This window comes from Pocillopora damicornis, chromosome 10 (assembly GCF_964200805.1).
Source record: "Pocillopora damicornis chromosome 10, jaPocDami1.2, whole genome shotgun sequence".
Taxonomy (NCBI): Eukaryota; Metazoa; Cnidaria; class Anthozoa; order Scleractinia; family Pocilloporidae; genus Pocillopora; species Pocillopora damicornis.
In genome coordinates, this window is record NC_142679.1 from 14,396,380 (window position 1) to 14,414,715 (window position 18,336).

The 18,336-nt window shown below is 37.4% G+C and overlaps 1 protein-coding gene across 4 annotated transcripts in view; it reads right to left on the reverse strand.

The window, feature by feature from the left end:
- Positions 1-17: 17 nt before the first annotated feature.
- Positions 18-18,336, reverse strand: part of LOC113664790 (C2 domain-containing protein 5) — a 32,118-nt gene continuing 13,799 nt past the window's right edge. For 3 of the 4 annotated variants that reach the window (XM_089184153.1, XM_089184150.1, XM_089184152.1), the window contains 19 exons: positions 15,672-15,768; positions 15,229-15,351; positions 14,269-14,358; positions 13,339-13,396; positions 12,766-12,819; positions 12,518-12,592; positions 11,807-11,869; positions 11,020-11,127; positions 9,578-9,715; positions 6,239-6,299; positions 5,769-5,830; positions 5,360-5,449; positions 4,725-4,814; positions 4,445-4,538; positions 3,767-3,877; positions 3,249-3,298; positions 1,648-1,770; positions 1,175-1,321; positions 18-774 (listed from right to left, as the gene is read on the reverse strand). In XM_089184153.1, the coding sequence (XP_089040279.1) occupies positions 547-774; positions 1,175-1,321; positions 1,648-1,770; positions 3,249-3,298; positions 3,767-3,877; positions 4,445-4,538; positions 4,725-4,814; positions 5,360-5,449; positions 5,769-5,830; positions 6,239-6,299; positions 9,578-9,715; positions 11,020-11,127; positions 11,807-11,869; positions 12,518-12,592; positions 12,766-12,819; positions 13,339-13,396; positions 14,269-14,358; positions 15,229-15,351; positions 15,672-15,768 (1,862 nt within the window). In that variant the 3' untranslated portion in view covers positions 18-546. The remainder of the gene's footprint in view (positions 775-1,174; positions 1,322-1,647; positions 1,771-3,248; positions 3,299-3,766; positions 3,878-4,444; positions 4,539-4,724; positions 4,815-5,359; positions 5,450-5,768; positions 5,831-6,238; positions 6,300-9,577; positions 9,716-11,019; positions 11,128-11,806; positions 11,870-12,517; positions 12,593-12,765; positions 12,820-13,338; positions 13,397-14,268; positions 14,359-15,228; positions 15,352-15,671; positions 15,769-18,336) is intronic. The other variant, XM_089184151.1, reaches the window with a different exon arrangement.

Consider the following 18,336-nt stretch of genomic DNA (forward strand, 5'->3'; position numbering starts at 1 on the left):
GAAACACTTCAGTGATGTTCATCTTTAATCTTGATTTTATTGAGATTTCATCATGTGATATTTAACAAGAAACTATCATCTCAATGCCTACAAATAACTTTTAATTTAATCAACAAATCTGGAGGGGCTCTAAATAATTTTTCTTTGAAGTCACAACCAAAAGGGGTTTCCTAAAAGTCATAATTTGTGCAAAAGCAGGCAAAATGCTTCAGAGTCAATAGGTTAATTTTGCTGCTGTATGCATGGCAGTTCCAGAGAAACAACTCTAATTTCTATGTTTTTCGTGTAGTCTTCTGTGTTGCAAGCTAGCCCAGTTTTGAATATATTTCAAATTGAAATGGTACTACTGCCAAACTCTCTCAGTACTCCAAAGCTGCCATTTCTTCTCCATTGTCTGTCTTGTACACCAGTTCAAACATTTCTTGAGCTGACTCACAAGAGCCTTTAATCTTGTGAGAGTTCCAGGAGCAAACACAACAGAATGTTTAGCCAGCCAACTCTACTTCACCCTTGTAAGTTTGCTTGGTATTTACAAGGCTTTATGTGCTATATTTCTGTCCCATAGCATGGATCATATGCTATCAGTGTGTTAGTGGAAGTTTCTGAGGCAGAGATGGATCGCTGCCGTACAATATGGATTGGTGTTTGAGAATTGGCTTCTGAGTATGAGACAGTTCTTTTACGAGGTGTTCCTCGACTTGATGTCTCCAATATGTCTTCATCCTCATAAAATACCCTGACAGCATCGCCACTGATGTTAAGTAAGCATTGTCCCTTAAAATCAATTACAACTAAGTTAAACCTTGACACCCTAACATCAGAATGCACATTCTCAATACTGATCTCCACACATTTGCTAAGGTGCTAACATGGAGAATTTGTTGGACAGTGGAGAGCTTCTTTAGTTGGTGATTTCCTTTGATCTCAAAACCTTAATGTGATATTTCCAGAGGTGATATTGTAAGGAGTTATCAGATGCTAGTAACTCTCAGGGGTCAAAGGTCATGGCAACAATAAAAGTAAAAGATTTTGTCATCAAGCAAGCTTGTCTGATGCATCATTTGCTTTCATCCTGAGAATGTGGCTCTCACTGTGATGTGATAACATTTCCTTCACTATGACAATGTGCCTTGTGTTTACAATTATAATTGGGTTAAAAATTTATTGACTCCACCTGATGTTTATGAGGATTATCCAATAAAACAATTTCATTTAACTGGTAGGACACCAGAGCATTTCCTCCAATGGCTAGGACATGTGCTCTCAGAATTGCTTGAGCCTCAGCAACAAATGCTTGCATGAATACATTTAAACCACCATTCTGAAAAGAGAAATATGAAGTTTAGAACTTACAATTGATTATAAGATCATAGCTGACTGTGAATATATGAAAATCATATAATTATGTAAACTGTGGATAAGGAAGTGAATATAAAGCAATCTTTGCAGTAATGAACAATACTTGAGCAGTGAGTTTATTTGGAACCATCATAATGACCAGTACAGGCCTGAATTTTTTTCAAGCCTTATTTTCACTTTGCTCAAATAGTGTTTATTACTCTGAAGATTACTTTTATATTCACCATAGGATCATAATATTGAAACAAAAATTGGAACATTAAAATAGCAACCAAGCTTTGTCTTTACCTCGCGTACTGTATGACTTTCTCTTATTAAGAACAAGTTGATGTTGCCAAGGTAACATTCAATTTGTGTATTTGGTAAGTAGGACATTGATGTCACCTCCACTGCAGGGCGATATGGGGCCTGCTGAAAAATATCATCAAAATTGTTTGTAATACCAAATTCTTTTTCCTTTTTTAACTCGTGAATTGCGCGCATGCGCAAGAGCGAGTTATAGATACGATGTGGGGAATGGCATTCGCTCGCTCGCTCGCTCGCTCGCTCGATTGGTCGATTCCTGTAAACTTTTTTTAGATTTTAGGCTTTTGAGTGCATTTTATAGTTTTTGGCGAGCAATAAACAGACGAAATGGCGACCTTTGTTGCTAAGAATAGTGGTGGGGTGAAAAAGAAGCCAATGATAATCTTAAAAGAGTTTTTTTTTTCGTTTTAGTTTCAACAAGCGGCGCCAGCGACTGGCAGGCATGCAAGGATTCATACTGAAATAACAGAACAACCTTCGTTTTTCATAAAATTGTAATTTACAATCCTTGAACTTGAAAACAATCCGAAGATTCATTGAAAATATCACTTACTGCGAAGTGCTCGGAGTTTACAGATGTTCAAAAGCTTTTTCTGTTATAGCGTGAGATTGAGGACAAAATTGATCATTACGTTTCGTCGCGTGTGTTTTTCCTGTGTGAAGCAACAAAAGATGCCGGCGACTGACGAAATAACAAGTTAACACGAAAATCAGATAACACCTAAACAAACAATTTTAGCTACCGATTTTCAGTGAATTTTTAAAGAACAATTTTCTTTTAAGTTTCAAGACAATTTGAAGATTCAACATAAATACAACGTACTAAAATGCGAAAGTTACACACCACAAAATTGATAAATAGGCCTGAAATGAAATTCTATCTTGTTATTGATCATACGTTGCCTAGCACGTGACCTAAATCTACCCAGGCGGAGATCCAAAATGACGGTGGCAGGCTTGGTTTAGTTATATCACTCAAAACTCGTTCCCGTTTGTCTCATTTGATAAAGAGGGAATCGTTAATGTTTTCATTAAGACAGTATTGCCTTGATTTTCTAATATTTACAACGAAAGACAGTAAATTTCACTTTTCACCCACATTTACTTCCAACCTTTTCTTTTCACCCAGAAACAAAAATGATAGACGTTTAAAACACATGACATCATCCACCTTGTCAAATGTAATAGCATGATCATTTCAAACAACAACAACAACAACAACAGCATTTATTTAAACACGATAAAAAATTCAGCAAAAGCTGATGTGGTCGTGTAAATTGTAATGCCTTCTTATCCAAACGTTACTTTGTTTCTTTGCTACATTAGCGAACACTGAACTACTGCTCGTACTCTAGATATGACAATCAACCGCAAAATTCCCTAAACCAGATAACATTAAACATAATCTAAAAAATCATGTGTCAATTCACGAGTTTGCTCACAGAGCACTTTGATTTTTTTTAAAGAACTTGAATGGAAATAATTGTCAAAATGAAAGTCACTCATTGAAATAGAAAAGTAGATCACTTATTTTCATGGTGGATGACAGCCATTAACCAACGGGTATGAATTATCTAGCTTACCTTTGTTTTTACACATAGAGGATAATCAAGCCGTCTTTTGGAAATGGGATCTGTAATGCAAAATATTTTAGCACTTATTCAAAGCTGAAAATATTGAAGCACTGTCGTTGAACATGGTCTGAAATATAAGCCAGGGCTTTAATTTTTTTATTCAAACTCATGAAGCTTGATTGTACAGGATCATATATAAAAAAGACCCTGAAGATGATTTTTAAAGATATTTTGCATGTATACAGTTCTAACAAAACATTTACTGAGTATTCTTTCCTTTACATTCATATGTATTGGGGGAACTATAATCAATTACAAACCATGACTTTTTGCTTTCTCCCATTGATATATGCCTATTTTTCATAATCTATTTTAAGAAATTTGAAATAGAGAAGTGTACGTTTTTTCACTAGGCTTGAGAAATTTGTTGTCAGGAGCATGCTACCATGAAGTAGATGTGTATGATCTTTGGGTGTGAGAGTTGGGAAGTACATAGAAGAAATTTAGTTTCTTTCACTTTAAAGCACCTGATTCTGATTTTAGTTTCTCCACTGCTGCATTGTCCACCACCTCCTCAATGGGAAAAAGTAAATCATCAGATTCCATCATATTTTCAGAGTGCAAAGAGCGGGAATGGGCTGAAAAGAGATCATGCAGCAATCAATAACTGAACTAGGACTACTCCTGGAAAAAAAAGAAATACTGTGGAGGATAAGATTGGAGGAATATTAGAACTACTGTAACAGAACTCCAGGTGTATCTGTTGTTGACCAAACTGTCTGCAGTGTCTTTCAGCAGGGCTAGCAATAGGGAACTTAGCAGTCAAGGAAGATATCAATTAATAATAATTCATATTTTTGTGTTAGTATTTTGTGAATGGCTGGATGTGTTTACCATCTCTTACAACACCACACTTCACTTTCAGCATAACCCATGTGAGCAGCAAATGGAAACTTAAATAATTTTCTGTCAGGGTTTACATTCTCAGACCACAGAAATTTTTTTGCAGAAGATTGCTGAAAAATGTACAAAGTTTGAAACACACATGCAGATGTTCTGCTCAATAAATCTTTTGTTTTGCCTCTTCCTTGTCACCTGTTGTGGTTTGTTTGAGGTCCCTTGTGACTCCAAGAACTATGTTTAGTCCTAATTTTCTCTCAAACTTTCCATATCTGAATCAGTAATGAAACTTAGATGTTACTTACATTTGTCACTTAATATGTTTCTTTTTAACTTCAAAATATGTCCTTCATCACTATCTTTTTCCCCTATAGAAACAGCCACACCTGTTACGGCCACCTGGGTAAAGAATGATATTGAATGATAGAGGCTGATGAGCAGAATTTGTTTCCCAATCAAAGGCTACTTTAGTTTGTGATCATCTCCTCTGTTCTCATGACTTCCATGTTTGATTCAGGGGTGATATTGTAAGGAGAAATTAGATGCTAGTCACTCTTAGAGGCTAAAGGGTTAAATTAAAGTTACCTGAATATTGTCATCTTCTGGTATTTCAATATCAAATTGTACATTTGAGAGACAGCATGGAGATCTGCTGCGAAGCTTGAACCAGAAACTCTGAAAAGCAAAAATCAAAAAGGTGGTCAACACGTGTATGGGAACAGGCCATTTTACAGTTGCGTACTTAGTTGCCAAGCCTTGATTTGGAGCGAGGTTGAAGGTGACCTTGTTGTGTTAGAGACCCATTTGTATCATAACAAGGTCCCCCTTAACCTCACTCCAGTTCAAAGGCTTGGCAACTAAGTACACGACTGTAAAACAGACTATTTCTATGATGGTGACAGATGACGAAGTAGAAAACAAACAAAGAATACAAGCTTCCCATGGCTGCATTTGAATTTGTGTTTTTCATAAAAAAGAAAAGTCAAAATTCTGTTTTGTACAAATGCAGCCTTGACTGACTCAAACACTTTGGGTTGCCTGCAACAGACAACCATTTCTTCCATAGAGAGAGGTGCTAAAAGAAAGAAAATGAAATAAAAACTTCATTGGCTATGAGTGATGGTCGAAAACTCCACCAGGAGATGGTGAATATTTACAAAGATGTTAAACTAATACATGGGTAGAGATAAAGTAAATTAAAGCACTGGTATAGTACCAACCTTTATTGTGTCTTCAAACAACTTGGCAAACTGCTGATTTGTTCTTATGTCCTCATCACTCAGTGCTTTTCTCTGAACTGCTGTTATCATCTAATTAGACCAATTCCAGAAATAAAGTCTATCATTGCCATACAGTAGAACAACATAATAGTCCATTTTTACGGTTGCGTGCTTAGTTGCCAAGCCTTTGAACAGGAGTGAGGCTAAGGTTGACCTTGTTATGATACAAACTTTGCTGCTTTTAAATTCAAATTACTTCGTCATCATGCAAACTAGATACTGGTCACTATCACAACAAGGTCACCTTAGGCCTCACTCCAAATCAAAGACTTGGCAACCAAGTACACAACTGTAAAATGGCCTATTGTAATTGACACACAATGGCACATTTGATAGTTCTAACTTGTACCTTTACTCCTGATTTGAGATGAACTGCACCAGGTAGTGTTTCAGTATTGCAGGAATAACACCCTGGGAAGGGGAAGGCATTAATCAAATTAAAAAGATACATTGACAATCAAAAGTGCCAGTACCTTTGTTAGTAAACCAAGACTTGATGTGAGATGTAAAGAGGTTGGAGTGGAGAATATAAACATAATTTTTGGGCATAAAGGGTTGGGACTATTGGGATGCAAAGGGGCACTGAAGCTATTACAAATTAAAGTATCTTGCTCAAGAACACAAAAATTGACCATCCAAAACTCAGTTCCCCACCTCTTGATCTCACATGCTAGCCATAAGAAAGCTGCTGCTAAGTTCATGCATGCATGTTTGTATGTTGCAGAGGATCATAAGTAAGATCAGGAATGCTGAGCATGACTTAGGCTGCTTCCACATTAATTTCAGCCTTGTCTGTGTGTGTCTTTACATTACAATTACCATCAGGAGCTGGCTCATCCAGCAAAACAGCCACCACATCTTCATCCTTCTTGTCATCAACCTAACAAGCAGATGTTATATTCTGAAAGTGTGCAGGCATGCCTCCAAAATTTTAGAATAATAAGGAAATACCAAAAATTAAAGTATTGACAAGGTTCATGGGTTATAGTGGTTGCACAATCAAGGAAACAAAGAAGCAAACTTGTATAAATTAAAGAAAATGATGATGTATGTATGATATTCAACACAAATGTTTACCTCTGCTTAACTTTAGGTCACACATACTAAAAAATAATAACATTAAAGCTTGCTATGTGAATTTGGAACATGGGTGGCCAAATTAATGACTTAACCAATGAAATCCAGAGATCTAATTGTCTATTCTATGCTATAGCTGTGAAACATTTCCTTGTAAATTAGTTAATATGAGAATTTGGCATTAGATCAAGCTAAGATAACAACAGGTAATTTAGTGTTAACAACTGGGTTGAAAACGTAAATTAGCCACCGTAAAGGGTAAAAAAGCTGACGTTTCGAGCGTTAGCCCTTCGTCAGAGCGATTAGAGGAATTGTGGGTTGTGTGTGGATTTATATGTAGGAAGTGGAGCTAAGCCATTGGTGGGAATGTGGTGACGAGAAAACAGGAATAAATTAGTTGAATGAAAAGCGCTCGTTGATTCCGTGGGGATTAAGGGTGCCGATTTGGAATATAAATTTTTGTTCTAGTGTTTTACGGCTTTCCGAACTGCCTAGATGTAAGGAAAGGCCGCAAACTGCCATATGCTGTTTAGAATGATAAGGAAGATTAAAGTGTCTAGCGACTGGTTTGGATGCGTCCTTGTCATTTCTTTCCACATCGCGAAGGTGTTCTCGGAATCGGTCACCCAATCGTCTTCCTGTTTCGCCGATGTATAACTTATTGCACTAAGTGCAAGTTATGCAGTAAATAATCGCTCTGACGAAGGGCTAACGCTCGAAACGTCAGCTTTTTTACCCTTTACGGTGGCTAATTTACGTTTTCAACCCAGTTGTTAACACTAAATTACCTGCTATACTCTCCCACCGACGCAGCACCACAGTTTCTTTAGAAACTTACCCCTTTATGCAGTAAATAACATTGGCGGAGGTACACGTAAAGTGATCAATGATCTTAATAGATCTTTTGGGTCCCGATATTTTCTCTACGTTATGAATGAAAGGACAAGTTTTGCATCTTGAGCGAGCGCATTTAAAAGTTCCAGATTAAAATCTCATCATTACTACTCCTATAACTTCATGTATTTACTTTTTACCTAAAATCCACAAACCTAACAACCCAGGTCGACCCATCGTTTCTGCCTGCAGTTGTCCCACTGAACTTATTTCCAGCTATTTAGACAAAATTATGGCACCTATCGTCAAAACTCTACCGTCTTACATTAAGGACAGCCAACACGCACTTGAAATTTTTCGTGACTTTAGTTTCCTCGACCAAAACAAACTTATTTTCACCATGGATATAACATCTCTTTACACTGTCATTCCCAATGACGAAGGTCTCCGGGCCCTCAAACATTTTTTTGATCTACGCACTGTTAAAGAACCTAGCTCTGAAACACTGCTCCGTCTGGCCGAACTAGTACTCACACTCAATTGTTTTTCATTCGGTGGTAACTACTACAAACAAACTAATGGCGTGGCCATGGGTACTAAAATGGGACCCAGCTACGCCAATCTTTTTGTAGGTTTTATCGAACACCAATTTTTTAGCCAATACCACGGCCCAAAACCTCAACTCTACGGCCGCTACATTGACGATTGCATCGGCGCTACCTCCTCTACCAAGGAGGAGCTCACTCAATTTATAACCGCCGTCAATTCTTTTCATCCGGCTCTTAAATATACCTGGCAAATTTCCGACACTTCTTTAGCTTTTCTAGACATCAAAATTTCAATTGAAGGCAACGGCTTATGTACTAGTGTTTACTACAAACCTACAGATTCACATAGTTACTTGTTGTATTCATCCTCACATCCATCACACGTCAAGAACTCCATACCTTTTTCACAGTTTCTCAGACTTCGCCGTTTATGTAGTGACGACTCTGATTTTTCCGAAAAATCAGAGGCAATGAGCCAGTTTTTCGATAAACGCGGCTATCCTGTTTCTGTCGTTCAAGCGGGCTACCACCGTGCCCAACTAATCGATCGACAGGCAGCACTACAAACGGCTGAGAAGGAGAACACTGACCGCATTCCATTTACTCTTACATTTCACCCTCACAACCACGCAGTTAAATCTATCATTCTTAAAAATTTTAAATTACTCCAAAACGATTCAGAGACTGGCACTATCTTTTCGCAACCCCCACTTATTTCATTCAAACGCGACAAAAACATAGGCAACTTTTTAGTCAGGAGTTCATTTCAAACCTGTGACCAATCTGGAACTTTTAAATGCGCTCGCTCAAGATGCAAAACTTGTCCTTTCATTCATAACGTAGAGAAAATATCGGGACCCAAAAGATCTATTAAGATCATTGATCACTTTACGTGTACCTCCGCCAATGTTATTTACTGCATAACTTGCACTTATTGCAATAAGTTATACATCGGCGAAACAGGAAGACGATTGGGTGACCGATTCCGAGAACACCTTCGCGATGTGGAAAGAAATGACAAGGACGCATCCAAACCAGTCGCTAGACACTTTAATCTTCCTTATCATTCTAAACAGCATATGGCAGTTTGCGGCCTTTCCTTACATCTAGGCAGTTCGGAAAGCCGTAAAACACTAGAACAAAAATTTATATTCCAAATCGGCACCCTTAATCCCCACGGAATCAACGAGCGCTTTTCATTCAACTAATTTATTCCTGTTTTCTCGTCACCACATTCCCACCAATGGCTTAGCTCCACTTCCTACATATAAATCCACACACAACCCACAATTCCTCTAATCGCTCTGACGAAGGGCTAACGCTCGAAACGTCAGCTTTTTTACCCTTTACGGTGGCTAATTTACGTTTTCAACCCAGTTGTTAACACTAAATTACCTGCTATACTCTCCCACCGACGCAGCACCACAGTTTCTTTAGAAACTTACCCCTTTATTCTAAGATAACAACCTCTGCCTGATGAGTTTGAGTATTCTTATTTCCTGTTTGCTGAATGTTGTACAGTTACTATGGGGAGAAGTTACATGCTAATCACTTCTGAGAGTTTAAGGGTTGAGCGATATATCTGATTGACACAATTTTTGCTGAATACAACAAACTCTGTTGCAGCTTGGAGCACTGTGAACAAAAATAAATACAACTAGGTTAACCCTGGGACTGAGAGCCCTGACATCCAGCTTACCTCTACAACATATGCATCCTTGGACCCTGTGCACAAGTCTAACTCTGCCTTAGGACCCTCATCCAGGTCTATATCAGCCACGAGAACAGACTGAGCATTCTGTGATGGACTGGGAGGTGGTGTTGCTTTAGGAGTGTGCTGCAAGTAAAATTTCCTCATATTTAATTAAAATAATAACTTACAATAATAATAATAATAATTATTAATAACTAAAAGAGATTTATACTACCCAGGTTCTATACAGTCACATATTCAAGTGTGCCTGATTACAATGTCTGATTGAAATAACACATTAAGAAAGGCTAGAAAATTACAATCTCAAAGTTTTAAAAATAGCTTCTCAAACAGTGCATGACGATGCATATTAAATTTTTTCATTATTAATGAATCTGGACTAACTGACTTAAAATGAAAAGTATTGTGGCCTTCCTTAAAAGAAAGTAGTTAAAGTTTTTTTTAAAATATATTCAAACTAAAAATAGATCATATTGAACTCAGGAGAATATTCTGAAGTCAAGGGGCAACACTAATAAATGATCTATCCACTTTTAGTATTCTTGGTTATCATCTTTGGGAATGCCAATAAGATACCATAGTCATGATTGGATTCAGTTTTCACTTGATATTGAGAATTAACACTGACAGAATTTGCTGCTATATGTTATGTTACCTTTTATCTGTTGTTTAGACAACCAACGACAAAGTTAGCCTTTGAAAAAACCAATGCATGCGAGTAATTGTGCACCTAAAAATGCTTGTCTTTAGTTGCGACACAAAGACAACAATACTACTAAGAAAAAGCTGCATACACAACTCACTCAAGTGACCTATGGAAATTACAGACCAAATGGAATAAGGTGAGGATGTTTATAAATCAGTGTAGCTAACAGACACCTACTTAATTTCCTTCTTCACACTTCAGCCACAAACCCACCAAAAACCATTGGCATAATTTAGACTCTTTCTACATACCACTCCCATATCTGAGAATCAATTTGTTAATTCTTAATCATTTTTCAAAAAAAATGATTTAGACATTTTGAGAATTATCAAGTTGATAGGTCCAATCTAACAAAGTATACATGACTACTCAGGAGTTTTCCAAGCTACAAGAAGAACTCACAAAAACTTTAACGCAATTTTGCAGCAGCAGCAGCAAGGCTCTTTATCTGGCTGTGGGTGTTTTGATGCACTTGATGTGGGGTGGATCACAGGTGCACAAAAAAAAGCAAATGGGAGGATCTGATAGTTAATTCTTCCCTATAGCTGCTACACATTTTATTGTGAATTTGTAACAAGAGTTTAGTAACAGATCAAGATAACAACTTCTATATGATAAATTTGAGTTTTCTTATTGCCTGTTTGCTGGATAATGTAGGGATATTATGGGGAAAAGTTACATGTCGATCACTTCTAGGAACTAAAGAGTTTAAAATCCTCACTAAATGCACAGTGTCTGTAAGTTTGAAAGTGGCCCTGTTCATGTTGGTTGTTTCCACAATTTGTTTCTGGATCTCAGCAATTCTTTTATCTTCTTCAGCAGATAGACGCTGTTGTAGATGACAAAACAAGATAGAGCTAAACTTAGCTTTGTCCTCTGTATAATGTATCAATGAAAAACATTTGTGCTAAAGAGGAATTCCCTTGAACTCTGGATTGAGCTGCTAAGGCCCCAAGATCCAAATTTCTCCCAACTGACTACCATACAGTTCCATGTAAGTAAGGCAGGGGAATTTGGTGTTACAAACATAATACCCTCTAAATGATTGGACTGTCTCTTCTCCTTACTTGTTTTCAGGATAACATGGCAGAATTTCAAGGAGAAGTTGCAAGTTTATCATTTTTGGGGCTAAAAGAGTTAAGTGCTCTTGGACTAGGTTCATCAACTGCCCATGGTTGTCACTGCAATACAATGACCCATGTTAAGTTGATGAGCCACCCCACCCTCAAACCTTAGGATTGGCTACACCCTTCCTTACCCTCCTAAGCATCTCCTTTCTCCCAACAGTATCACCCCTGAATTACACATTAAGGTCATGAGAATAAAGGAAATGATCACAAATGCAAGAAGTTTTTGATTTTTAGACAAATCCTCCTTATCAGCACCATTAAAAAATTTATAGAGAACAATATGGATGGCAATATAACTTGCAATCATGTATCAGGCAATAATGCTACACAATGTAAAACATTTGATGTACACCTGCATGAAATGACTGAGTAACATACCCGTCCAGTAATCTTCAGTAATGGTGGTGTAGGCAAAGCTGCCAGAAAAACTGCAGTAGAGGACTGGAGGGGAAAAAATTTAATGAAGAACCTCAGTACCAAAAGTGGTACAAATTAACATGAACACCTGTTACTAGAGGTGCAATAAAATGACCAAATATTGGGTTTTCAATAATACTCTTACCTTGAAATAAAAACTTAACTCTTAGCAAAAGTACCTTTCAAGGTTTCTTGTTATGTCAAGGATTTATTGAAATTAATTGTTCTTTAAATTCTGTTGTACTGAACAATTCACTTTGTTAAAATTCAAAGAATCCTCTAAATCTATGTCCAATATTATTGAATCAAATGAATAGTTTGGAAAAGACTACTCAAAGCTATGATAAACAGAAGGCTGAGGAGAGGAAAGTAGTAGCTGACAAGATGCTGTAAATAATGGAAGAACATTGTAGAGCAGGATGCTACACAAGTTGGAGCAGACCATAAACTGAAAGCTGTGAGATCACTTAACTTGTGTATAACCACAATTAACACAGCACTACTGGTGACAGCCACCACAATGATGACAGTAGAGATTGTTCCAAGACTAACAAGAACCTCCTAAGTGAAGGTCAAGTGTCAAGGGCATCACTTCTGCAAAGGGCTCTCATCTCTCTAAATTTCCTCTGTCAATAGTTATTTTCTATTATTAGAAAAAAACAAAGAGCTTACTGCAGTTCCAATGATCAGGCTCTCTCCTACTGATATCTGAAGATGAAGTCTAAACAATGCATTCATCCCCTTAACCTGTAAAGCCAGTAATTAAGACATAAGAACAGAAAACACCATTTGCCTATGAACCGATATGAGGAGTAAGGAAAAAGACACTCAAGGCCTTATCAGTACATTATGATTGTCCAAAGAAGTCTCAATCCAACTTGATGTTGGAAAAAAAACTTCAAACACATGGCTGAGCTTACCTTAAGTTTGTTTAACAGCTGTTGGTGAAGTTCATACTCTAGAAATGGTAAGATCTGGAAGTAGAAAGGCAATGTCATGAATACAGTAATAAAGTACAAGAAGTAAAGCAAGGAAACCAAAATACAATCTCCTTTGAAATAGTTCCCTTGACAAGATATTAACTGGTTGGAAGATATCAGGGTAATAACTATAAAATTATCTCTTGCTCTAGTTCCCTGAACAATTGTATACATAAAACAATATTTAATTGTTTAATAACCACTTACACCCTAACATCAGTATGCATATTCTCCATATTAATATCTATACATTTCCTTAGGTACTGACAAGGAGAATTTGTTTTACAATCAAGAGCCTCTTAAGTTGGAGATGATTTCCTTTATTCTCATGACCTTACTGTATGATTCAGGGGTGATGTTGTAAGGAGAAACTAGATGCTGGTCACTCTTGAGATCAAAAGGTTCAATGTGACATGCCAAATGACACTGAGTATGAAGAGACATCATGAGCCACAAGTTAAAAACGTTTTTGAACTGTTGAGCATGTGTAATGTAGTCAGTGTATTTACTTACAGTACTAACAATATCTGCATTGGCTTCACCTTTCTCTTTCTTTTTCGTTCTACAAACACTGGAATAGATCAGATAATAAACATCATCAAAGACTATAATATTAGGACCATGGGAAACAATCTTTGTGGTCTACAATTTATTCATTCAATGTGATATCAACAAGATGTCTGGGGACGTTTACATGGAATGCTGCTGTTCGTGTGAAATGTGAACTAAAGATAAGTTGTAAATATCACTGATCCCTGAAGCTGATTAAGAATCATATATAAGGGATCAGGTAAAAGTGCTAAGGAATGCCATGTGTAATAAGAACTGAGAATGTAGTAATTCAGAGGAGGGAAATTATTTTTGCATTGGGAAATCTGAATGAGCTTTTCTGATTAACTTTCGCACCAAAATAAAGACATCATGCGTGTCAAATAGTGGTAAGTGATGTGATAGTTTTCAACTTCACAACAAGCATGTGGATGATTTCTATATCTGACTATGAAAGCACTCAAGCAAATTTTTTTATGTGGTTTGCCACAAGCATCCCATATAACAACAGTCAGTGAAGGTTACCCCCTGAATCTTCCCTCTGAGAGTGATTAACTCTGTTTTACCCAAGTAACATAATGACAACTGGTTATACCCTAACATCTCAAGTCTACAAATAACAACATTGGCAGCTCACTTGCTATAAGAGATATGCTGTAACAAAACCAGAGTTTGTCTCTAAAATTGTACTATTGGACAAATATATTTTACAGTTCACATCTCCTCTTCCTACACTGAGAATCACAAAAACTCCTAAATTTTATTAATTTAATAATTAAAATCACTCATTTAAACTACTCAGTAAGTTAATTCTGTTGCACTATCTTATATAATTTGGTTTTCATCTGATAAATTTTAAAATCTGGTTAATTAAAAGAAATACAAAATGGTTACCGAGCCTGGAGTAGACAGCCTCTGCCAACAATGGGTGATTCAACTGGTGGTTCAGTTGTGGCAAATATTACATCAGGAACTTTCTTGAGTCTGTGTGAAAAAAAAAAAGATTATGTTGTTTAATAGCTACAAAAAAGTGATTGCTAAAAATAAAGTGTACCATTGAGTGTTCTTATCATACCATACAAGGGAATATTACAACTAACACTGCCAGGATTGGATACACCAGTTCATGGCAAGATACCACTAATTTCTCCACAGGTTTGGTTGAACTCCCCTGATCAATAGTAAATTAGCAATTTATACTCTTGAGTGGAGAAAGGTGAAGTGAGTCTTGCTCAAAAACACAACATAATGACAAAGACTGGGTCTGCAGGCCAGATCTTTCTAAGAGTTAAAGCACCAAACATTTGGTACCCTTTAACACCCAACAATGAAGATCAGAATATCAATTCTCTGCACTGAACTCCATACATACATTGTCATATTGGCCTCAAGAATTTGGTGTCAATCAAACAATGTTCCCAAATTTATAATTTCCTTTCTTCCCATCGTCCTTTATCTTGAATATATTTTTATTCAATATTACCAGGAGATATTTCTTTTTGATTACTCCTGGGGGTAAAATGGTTAACCTTTCAACTCCCAGAAGTGATTAACAAGTAACTTCTCCCTATAATAAATTAAGATTATCCAGCAAACAGGTCATGAGAATATTCACACTTATCAGATCAAAGTTATTATCTTGATCTGACATCAAATTCTTGTATCTTATTTACAAGGAAATGTGTAGCAGCTAGAGGGGAGAATTAATAATCAGATCTTGGGAGTTAAAGGGTTTAGCCCCCACATTTCCTACAATCTTGGCTTATTTCATGCACAGTAAGATTCTTGATGCAAAAATGAGAATATGTTAACCCTCTTTGTTAGCAATCTTATTATCTCTTAACTGAGCCTTACCTACAAACTTGACATTTTGTGAGTGATATGGGAAATGGTAAGTCTACATCAGAATAAGGGATGTGGCACATTGAACAGCCAGATCCAGGAGAAGTAGACATGGGATCATCACCAAATGTCAACCTGAGTTTATTCAATGTGAAAAAGAAAAATCATGTTCACTTTTGTTAATCTACCTTTCTTGATGACCCTAAAAACTACATATACAAAGTTTCCAACAGACTGACATAAGTTGCCACGTTAAATCATCTCTAGACCATACTAAGGGGTTTTAAAAGTTTCCTTTTGCATGTGTTAGATAATTTGAGAGGAAACACAAACAACTGTAATTGCTAGCAAACATTCATTCAGTGTTTTGATTATGCTACATTTAATTCTTTCCTATCTAGTGTTTGTCAGCCAGCATCTCTGTCATATTCCACCAGGCTGACAATTCCACTCACCCATCATGATCACCTACATCCTCTTGCAGTGGGTCTACATTTTCTGTGTGACTTGCAAAACCTGATGGTACAGCTGAGCCTTTTTCTGCAACTGGTGCTAATAAGAAATTAAACAAATGTTCAGCAATCAGAATTGAAGGCAGTGCTAGCTGCTGGTGAAGACAAAAGCTAGGATACAAGAAAATACCTTCAATGCAATTTTCCTAGCTGCCAAAACCTGTAAGCCAGAATCATTAAATATGGCTTGCTCTCTTCCCATCAAAGCTGTTTATCAGTACATTATGTGTGGTTCTGCTTGGTAAGTGGCAAAAGAAGTCAACATGTCTACTCTTGCTGGGTGGCCAACAACCCTCTACTTAGTATAATGAACAGAAATCTAACTTCCAATTCCTCTCTAGAAAGTCCCCCTCCTTATCTCTAGTAAATATTGAAATAGAGGAGAGGAGGGGATAAGTGAAAGTTATAGGAAAATTCAAAAGGTAGTAGAGTGCACTTAGGGTTTTGCTGCTCATTGTAGGCCCAGCTGCACTCTAAACTAATCATGGCTATTTTGCCAGTCAAAGATTAACTCAGTCCAGGCTTTTAAACAGCTCCTTTATTGAATCATGCTTGGAGTAGTCGCGTTCAAAATCCAGTGGTGTCTCACAGTTCTTCTGACTAGCAAGTCGTAATACAGTGAATTCCGTTTATGACGTCATCACGTTATGCGATTAGTATTAATTAATTGAAAATTGTGGCCTTAATTAGCTAGCGCAGTAGATAACATATTAAGCAATACACTCCCCCATCTGAAATGAGGTATAGTAAGTATACGATTTACAAGTAAATTTAAGAGTTCAGTCACTGTTCATCAATAGGCAGTATTAATATCAGGCGCTGTACTGGTCGCTGTACACTTATAGAGCCTTTTCCTTTATATTTAGTTACAGGCTCATTTGTTATGTTCTTGTATTCGACGTCTACTTTCCGGACTCTCCCATCCGTTCCTGGATATGTATTAGAAACTCTCCCGATCTTCCATTTTCCTCTTAACAAGCGCGAGTCCTGTATAAGAACGATATCTCCAGTTTTTAAGTTACGGTGGGATGTATGCCATTTTTGACGTATCAGCAAACTGGGAAAGTAATTTTGCGTCCACATCTTCCAGAAAGAAGATATTATCGTTTGTACGAACGAAAACCGTTTTCTATTACTCGCTCGCTCGTCAAAGATCATGCCACTTGGTATTCGTGCCGTTTCTCTTCCAAGCAAAAGATTGTTTGGGCAAAGATATGCACCGTCATCAGGTGACGCAGGGTGCCTTCCTATTGGTCTTTCATTCAGCAAGTTGGCGACCTCGTAAAGTACTGTTTGTAACTCTGAGAATGTTAAGGTACTATCGCCAATAGAAGCGTTAATAGCTCATTTTACAGATCTTATGAGAGCTTCTGTGACTCCGTTCTGCCAGGGTGCGTCTGCGGATGTAAAGATCCACTCAAATCCCTCAGTTATGCCAAAACCTTAAATAGTTTGTTCCAATCCCAAGTCTTGGTCATATTAGAAAGCTCTTTATTTGCTGCGACGAGTTGGGTACCGTTATCTGAGAATAGCTTAGATGGGTAACCATGTAGTGACACGAATCGTCTGAAGACCATTAGGAATTTGTCTGTACTATAGTCTGCTGCTATATCCAAGTAAACTCCTCTTGTCCCTAGACAGTTGAATATCACTCCATACACCTTAGATGTTGTCCTTTTCTTTACTTCATCGCGAATCTTGTAAGGTCCAAACAAATCGATGCCTGTACTGCTCCATGGAGGGGCTGGTTTCAGCCTTTCAGTTGGAAGGTTGCCCATTACTTGTTCACTGACTTTTTTATCAAGTTTTCTACAAATGACGCATTTGGACTTGATTGATTGCACAAGTTTCAACAGTTTCGGGATCCAATACCTGGTACGCACTTTGCTGGCTGTAGTTAATATCCCATGATGCCCTTTTCTGTGTATTTGCTCTGTAAATAAACGTGAGAATGGGTGATCATATGGAAGGAGTATTACTTCTCTCTTGTTGTAGCTCATCTCCATCCATAACTCGCTTCGTCCTCTAATCACATATATACCATCTTCTCGCATCTTAGGACATAATCTTTTGTAATTCCCGTTCTCGATATCCTTCCCCATGTCTTGTTGAGCTTCTCGTATCCAAAATAATTCAGCCTTTTCCAAATCATGTGGTGTGAGATCACGTGTTGCGTCTTTCAGAGATGTTTTGGAGTTTCTGTCATAGAGTTTCAGAACTCTTGCCGTCACCCTTAAGAGCTTGTTATAATTTGAGTACTTGGTGATATCAATCCTTCCTGCAAGGGTATCCTGAAATCCTTCGATTTTATAGCCAGTGCCGTCTTGACTCGTTCTGGTAGTTGTGATTCTAAATAATTGCGAGTTATTGGCCAATCATCTTCTGGTTGTCGTAGGAATTCGGGTCCTTTCTGCCATGCACTTTCGAGCCCGATATCGCTAGGCTTCTTCCCTCTCGTGAGACAATCAGCGATGTTGTGTTCGCTCTCTATCCAGTACCAATCTGTTTGGCTTGTTCCTTCTTGTATTTCTCCAATTCTTGTGGCAGCGAACGTGTTAAAACCGTACGAATTTTTCTGTATCATAGCATGTACTATTTGTGAGTCAAC